Source organism: Propithecus coquereli, unplaced genomic scaffold (genome assembly GCF_000956105.1).
Source record: "Propithecus coquereli isolate 6110/MARCELLA unplaced genomic scaffold, Pcoq_1.0 Scaffold38, whole genome shotgun sequence".
Classification (NCBI taxonomy): Eukaryota; Metazoa; Chordata; class Mammalia; order Primates; family Indriidae; genus Propithecus; species Propithecus coquereli.
The window spans coordinates 1,745,537-1,753,592 of record NW_012149507.1 but is presented as its reverse complement, the minus strand read 5'-3'; the positions used below and the strand labels follow the sequence as shown (position 1 = coordinate 1,753,592).

The 8,056-nt window shown below is 38.7% G+C and overlaps 1 protein-coding gene across 2 annotated transcripts in view; it reads right to left on the bottom strand.

Annotated features, from left to right (window-relative positions):
* Positions 1 to 8,056, bottom strand: part of EPB41L3 (erythrocyte membrane protein band 4.1-like 3) — a 193,238-nt gene that overhangs the window by 68,218 nt on the left and 116,964 nt on the right. For both annotated transcript variants that reach the window (XM_012652120.1, XM_012652121.1), the window contains exons 4-5: positions 2,456 to 2,560; positions 982 to 1,024 (exon numbers count right to left, since the gene is read on the bottom strand). In XM_012652120.1, the coding sequence (XP_012507574.1) occupies positions 982 to 1,024; positions 2,456 to 2,560 (148 nt within the window). The remainder of the gene's footprint in view (positions 1 to 981; positions 1,025 to 2,455; positions 2,561 to 8,056) is intronic.

The following is an 8,056-nucleotide window of genomic DNA, read 5'->3' as shown; positions in this document are numbered from 1 at the left end:
CTTAAATTTATTCTTTAGTTAGAATTAGTTGTCCAGAATAATTAATTTAGATTTTACCGATAAAAATATGAATTAAAAATTAACTAGCTATTTAAAATTATAAAGATTATCCATGTTTATGGTAAAAATAGGAGCTACTGTGAAGGGTAAAAAATAAAATTAAAAAAACTCCTCTTTCTCAACCCTCTACACTGCATGCTACTTCTGGAATAATTACTGTTAGTATCTTTCATGTCTTCCAAAAGATTTCCATGCATCTATATAAACTTTTTAAAAACAAATGAGAATGTTAGATAATATTCTGCAACCTGATTTTCACTAAGGAGAGCTAGGACACATTTATACGGCTATTCTATGATTAATTTAATCCTTTCTTCATAAACGGACATTTAAGTTGCTTCTCGCTTTCTGCTGTCGCAACAGTATTACAATGAGCTTCCATGTGCCTGTACGCACGCACATTTTCTGAATACCTACGCTGAACAAATTTCCACTAGCAAAATGAAGGGTCAAAGAATAAGTACATCTTAAATTTTAATAAATATTGACAAATTGTCCTCATCAAGGGTTACATCAACTTATTCTTATACCACTTGGGTATGCAGTTGCCATAGTTTATTATTAAAATTTTAAAATCTTTGCTAATCTGAATATGTGAAAAATAATTAGGCTTAATACAACATTAATAATTAAATTTGGAACTTTTAAATGGTTAATTGCCAAATGGAACATCAGTTGGTTAAATCATATATTTCACATCTACGTACAGGCAGGGGAGTAATAAGTGTGATAGTCATTTTAACTCCCAGGTTGTGATGATTAAACATGGGTACTACCTGAACTAGACCAACCTGCCAGATTCAATTTGTGATAAAAAACTTTGTAGTCACACTAGCCACTTGAGTATGGGCCACCAACTCAGACAACTTTGTTCTCTCAAAATCTTCACATTACCACATAAAATAATCCAAATGAACTTACTTCGAATCTGTTTTTTTATTTCTTTAGCAGGGTCCAACCAGTTCTGAAAAGGAAATGACATTTTGAGTTTGAATCAGAGAATAATAAAAATGCCTTAATGTTGATTAGGTACAGACATGCCCTCAACATATAGTGGAGAGTGAGCGGTTGTGGGAACGCTCTCCTCACTGTGGTCTGTCCCCCACCCCTGGTACCCCCCTCCACCCCAAACCTCTGAGGCCCTGGTGCTGTTCCAATGAGAAAACACATGTGTGTGCAGTTTGTGCTTGACAAAAAGAAAATTTTTTTTTTAACAACCATTTCCTTCAGGGATTCAAGTGAGCACAGAAACAGAGGAGAAAAACTGGCAGAAGATTCTATGTTCAACCAAGTTACTAGGATAAATTAAAGATACATATAAGTTGACACACTGATGTGCTCCAGGGGTGGGGAACCCATATGGCCCTCCAGATCCCCAAGTGTGGCCCCTGGACCGAATCCAAACTTCACGGAACAAATCCTTTTACTAAAGGATTTTAATAAAGGGATTTCTTCGGTGAAGTTTGGATTCGGTCAAAAGGGTGAACTCAAGGATCTGGAAGGTCACCTGTGGCCCCAAGGCTGCAGGTTCCATTCAGTTCCACATTAGTGATTTCTGTGATTATAGATCATATCTACTGAGAAAATTTCCCAAATGAATGAATACTTGTGATTTACATTTTTTGTCATCAGAAAAAATCGGATGTTTAATAATGAAGATAGACGGTGTCTGGTGAATTTAGTAGGTATTACGTATGCCTCATGGCACAACACCAAAACAAATAACACCTACGAGCAAAATATCTGTGACTCAGCTTCCAGCACCAACACAATGGAAACAATTTCCTCTTCTGTATTTCTCAGGTAGTTGTGGGGATCAGAGTGAGGTGCAGTCACTCTACAACTGCAGCACTCAGGGTAAGAGTCTACGGAAGTATTGCATTAAACATGAAACGTCTACTGAGTGCATTAGACAAGTATCAGGAGAGCAAATGACACATCTCATATTCGGATTCAGTAAGAATACGAAAACGTAAGATGAATTCAGAATGTCCGCAGCATCAGCAGTCAACTGCCCTGACCGTTTGTTACAACCATAACATCTTCACAGAATTCTGAGGTATGAACATGATGTTCATTGGTTCAAATAATCTACTGAAATATACTATACCAAAAAAAAAAAAAGCATCATATAAAATGCTTTCCTGGAACCACAACTAACTCTAACAGGAAAAAAAAGAAGAGCTCACTTATTGTTTCTGGAATATTCGAGATTAAAGGAAGTTGTCAATGATTTGCTTCATGAAGAAATAGGTGATTAACAGTATTGAGGGACTCAGGGTAGTAAATGCGGCTGTGTGAAGAGAGGTGGAGAAAATGACTCTCCTCTTCGGCCTTAGTTCACAGCAACGAGCAGTTCGCGCCATTATATTTTGTGTTGCTTTTGATCTCTCACCTTCTGGTTTTCAGCATCTCGATATGTAAGCCCAAAGTAGTCTTTTTCTAGCAAGTTCAAGTGTTCGCACACTTTATCAAACAGCACTTGCCCTCTGGAGCGTTTCTGTGGAAAACAGAAGAGAAAAACGAGTCAACACATAAAAAGGTTCGCCCAATTGCCATAAATAAAATTGGGTAAAATTTAAAGCATTCCTTGCTGTAACCGACAAGTGTGATCACTTTGCCATCTCCTGTTTAACCAGCTAAAAGGCTCAAAAAAATGAACCTCAACCTACAAAAGCCCACCCCTACAAATAAACAGACAGAAACAAAATATTAACAGTGCCACTGAGTATGTTCAGGGGACTGGTAGATGACTTCTAAATAGAAGCAGCTGGGGAAAATAATGTGACACTTGGAAGCATCAAATATTTTGTGAAATATAAAAATCCTGACAGTGAAAGGGAGAGTAAAGGACCGACAACACCGTGTTTCACGGCGCCCTAACTCAGTTGTCCATGTTGTAAAATCCTGAGCCTGAGAAGAATGAACCCTGTTCCTTGTCTTAGGCAGAATTTCGCTTAAAACTTTCTATTCCAATTCCTTACTAAGAAATTCTAAGGATCACTTTCTAAAATCCATTAAACTAACTTCATTAGTTTATTTTTGTTTTGTCTTTTTGCCACAGATTTCAGCTTTGTACCAAGAAATTTTTCAATTTCTTTTCGAGCAAATCCTTATTAAACATAACAAAAATATTAAGTTTAAGGATTTTAGTTATCATACATAAATATAAGATATATATGCTATAGTTTTGACCATTAAGCAGGAACGTGGAGAAAGGAAAAAGGTATTTATTTGGGGAAAGAAAATCCATCAGCTAATTGTGCTACACTATCATTTTTTCACCTAATCCTTCCAAGGGTCTTTAAACATAGCCTTGGAGTTTGTGAGGAATTAACTGGCAACAAATAAGCTAAACTACTTTTTGTTTGTATGGTACTGATATTTTACATCTAATACATTAAGCATATTTGTCCTTAGGATTTAATATAGCAACAATGAGAAATATGAAAATTGATAAACTATGTCCATGCCAAAATCATAAGCATTCAAAAGACCCATTAGTGGTGTGTTACTGTGTAGCCATAATTATGTTGAAAGCAATTACTTGGTCCCCTCGAGCATGACTATTTAGGAAAAAAGGTAAATTTATGATAGGGAAGTCAAGTCTAAATTGTAGCCAGCTAAATAATCAATGATATATTTGGAAAAAACAGTTCCATAAAGGATGAAAATAAATTATTTGTTAGTAAAACTACATAATAACATTGCTTATTGGCTATGAATAAATATTACAACAATGAAATGCCTGCTTACTGGTTTAAATCTTTTTTCTTTTTTTTGAGACAGAGCCTCTCTCTGTTGCCCTGGCTAGAGAGCAGTGGTGTCATCAGAGCTCACTGCAACCTCCAACTCCTGGGCTAAACAATCCTCTTGCCGCAGGCTCCTGAGCAGCTGTGACTACAGGTGTGCACCAACACGCCTGGCTAATTTTTTCCATTTTTAGTAGGGACGGGGTCTTGCTCTTGCTCAGGCTGGTCTGGAACATCTGACCTCAAGCAATCCTCCCTCGTGGGCCTCCCAGAGTGCTAGGATTACAGGTATGTGCCACCCTGCCCAGCCTAAATCTTTTATTTATAAATAACAGCGTATCATTTCTGAATAATGCTTTAAAAATTATAAAATTTTTCATAAAAGCCTGGTTCTTCAGATGCTTCTATTCATATTATCAATGTAATAATACCGGATAAGAACAGAGGTTCAAAGAAGGTGAATGACAGTGGCAGTCTTATGTAATGACTCTGGGCACTGGCTTTAGAATCAGAAAAACCTGGGTTTCAATGTACAGTATGTCCCTTGCAACTACATGAACCTCTGCTCTTTCCCTCTGTAAAATGGGTGTGACACTATCCTACTTCTCTGCAATGGCTGACATTAAAATAATGTGTTCAAATTTGGTCCAGTGGAGGCACATATCAAGCACTCCATAAATGTCAGTTATTGTTATAGCCTGGTGGCTGACAAATGGCAGAATAACTAACGTAGAGTCAACTCCTGGTGGCACAATGAAGCAGCTTGATAATTAACAAGTCCTCTTTCTTTAGATATCAATTACTTGCTTATTACCTAATAACTTTAGTTAGAACACATAACACACAAAAATACACATCAGGGTCCAGTCAAATCCTTTTTGATGAATAAACAAAAACCGAACAAACGCAAATACAAAAACTTTCCTCGACAAGGTTTTGCTTGACTCTGTGCTTCCTGTATCTTCTGATCCAACAGACCCCAGCAGCCCTCAACAGGGGATCCTTCCTGAACAGGCTGCAGCCAGGCCTGGTCTCTTTCTGTCAACTGTCTTCTGGCTGCTGGGTCCTTCCCTGTGCCTAACAGGCGGCGTGGATTAGTTCAAGCACAAACTGTTATGCTAACTGGCTCCCGAGTTCACGGCTTCTCACAATTTGATTTCTATTAATGATGTCGATCTTTCTCTTGAGTAGACCAGATCTTTTCTTACTGAATATTTTAAACACTTGTTTGTAAGACATAGTGGTCCACACTAGAGATTTTTTTTTTCTGGCCCTAAGAGCTGAGACCAGTTGTCCAGAAACAACTGTGGATGTTTATAGGGAATGGAAACAACGAAATTCTGACCTGCTAAGTGTCAGCACAACCACCAGTGAGGTGGGTAACTCTGGAAAAAGCTTTTAAATTATTTGCACCTCCGTTGTCTCACCCTTGAGTGAGGATGTAAAACTACTGGGCAAGGTGATTACAGGCTTGAGGCTGTAACTGGGCCTCCCTTTGCTTAGGGCAAACTATTACTACTAAAGAACTGAAGCCTCTCTCCCATGTGCCAGGTCTCATTGCCATGAGACAGATGCTGCTAATGAATGGAGCTGGGACACGACAGGAAACTATTTTCTAGCCCTGGACTGGATCCCCTCTGCAATCTCTCCCAACTCTAAAACACTCTGGATTCTTTTAACTCAGACGATTTTTTTTTCTAGCACATTATTCAACTTTTCAAGTCAATTGTTTCTACTTGTTGACATTTGCATGTATCCGTAGGTAAGAACATTTAACATACGAATAAAGCTCAACTATTAGATTGGAAATTTTGAAGAAATTGTGTTAACTATTATGGTTCCCAAAGACATGCTGTTCATTAAGTGATCAAATCTAGGTACCTACGGTCATGGGGTGTGGTTAGATATAGCCACTATGAGTCAAGAATTGAGTAAATTTTTTAAAAAACCAACAGAGGTAATCTAAACTAATGGCTAATTTACCCAATCAGAGAAAACTAGGAGTATTTAGTCTTGTTGTAGCTCTTCCTGAGATAAGTGATCTCTGACTCAAAGGCATTCACAGTTCATGTATACTATTGCACTAGGAAATACTGTTATGCTAGGAAAGTTGGTTTTACTTTCCTAGAGTAACAAACCAAAGGTGCCCTGCCTTCTTCCTGAAATTTCGACTAGCAAATTGCATTTCTGTTTCTGAGAGAGTAAATAGGAATACTATCGCCCAACAGTTGGGAAGCCTTTAAATGAAATTACCTAAGAATGGTACATCCCCAAGCAATTTAAATAAGTTTCATTCTTAATTAAATTTTTTCTTTAATTCAAAAAAATTCCAAATTGATTCATAAAATTGTTGAGTGTTAGGAAAAGTTGCAGCCAAAAGAGAATGTAAAGAGAATGAAAAGACAAGCCACAAACTGGGAGAAAATATTGGCAAAATATAGATCTGATGGAGAACTGGTACCCAAGATATACAAAGAAGTCTTAAAATTTGACAATCAGAAAATACCACAATTAAAAAATGGGCAAAATGTCTGAACGGACATCTTCCCAAAGAAGATATACTGATGGAAAATAAGCATATGAAAAGATCCTCCACATCATATGTCATCAGGGAACTACAAATTAAAACAACAGTGAGATACCATTCTCATATCTACTAGAATAGCTAAAATTCAAAACACTGACAACACTAAATGCTGGTGAAGATACGGAGCACCAGGAACTCTCATTGATTGCTGGTGGGAATGCAGAACAGTACAGCCATTTTGGGAGACAGTTCGGTGGTTTCTTATAAAACTAAACATACTCCTATCATATGATTCAGCAATCATGCTCCTTGGTATTTACCCAAGTGAGTTGAAAACTCATGTGTACTCAAAAACTTGCACACTGGCCGGGTGCAGTGGCTCATGCCTGTAATCCTAGCACTCTGGGAGGCCGAGGAGGGAAGACTGCTTGAGCTCAGGAGTTTGAGACCAGCCTGAGCAAGAGCGAGACCTCGTCTCTACTAAAAGTAGAAAAATTAGCCCAGCGTCGTGGTGGGCACCTGTAGTCCCAGCTACTTGGGAGGCTGAGGCAGGAGGATCGCTTGAACCCAGAAGTTTGAGGTTGCTGTGAACTAGGCTGACGCCACAGCACTCTACTAAGGGCAACAGAGTGAGACTCTGTCTCAAAAAACAACAACAACAAAAAACTTGCACACCAATGTTTATAGCAGCTTTATTCATAATCGGTAGGTGAATCAAGACACAAACTGTGGTACATCTAGACAATGGAATATTGCTCACCGATAGAAAGAAATGAGCTATCAAGCCACAAAAAGACATGAAAAACCTTAAATGCACATAGCTAAGCAAAAGAAGTCTATCTGAAAAGGCTACATACTGTGTGATTCCAACTACAGTCGTCCCTCCTTATCCATAGAAGATATACTGATATGTCCCAAGACTCCCAGTGGACGCCTGAAACTGAGGATCACACCAAACCCAATTATACATTTTTCCTATGCACACATACCTATAATAAACTTTACAAATTAGGCACAGTAAGAGATTAACAACAGTAACTAATAAAACACAACACCTAACAATTACAGTGTGATAAAAGGTATGTGAACGAGGTCTCTCTCTCTCTCAAAGTATGTTACTGTACAATACTCATCTACGTGTGAACTGCAGCAATAACTGAAACCGTGGGGAAGGGGGCACTACTGTACATGTCATTCAGGAAAAGGCAAAATAAGGAGACAGTAAAAAGACCAGTGGTTGCCAAGGGCTGGGCAGGGGCGTGGAGGGAGAGATGAACAGGTGGAACACAGGGGATTTTAAGGTCAGTGAAACTATTCTGTACAATAATGTAACGGGGGACACATGACATTATATATTCATCAAAACCCACAGAATATACAACACAAGGAATGAACTCTAATGTAAATTATGGACTTTAGTTAATAATGTTTCAGGGGCCGGGCGTGGTGGCTCACGCCTGTAATCCTAGCACTCTGGGAGGCCGAGGTGGGTGGATCCTTTGAGCTCAAGAGTTTGAGACCAGCTTGAGCAAGAGCGACGCCCCCATCTCTACTAAAAATAGAAAAAAAAATTGGCCAAACAACTAAAAATAGAAAAAATTAGCCAGGCATGGTGGCACATGCCTGTAGTCCCAGCTACCTGGGAGGCTGAGGCCGGAGGATCGCTTGAGCCCAGGCGTTTGAGGTTGCTGTGAGCTAGGCTGACGCCACGGCACTC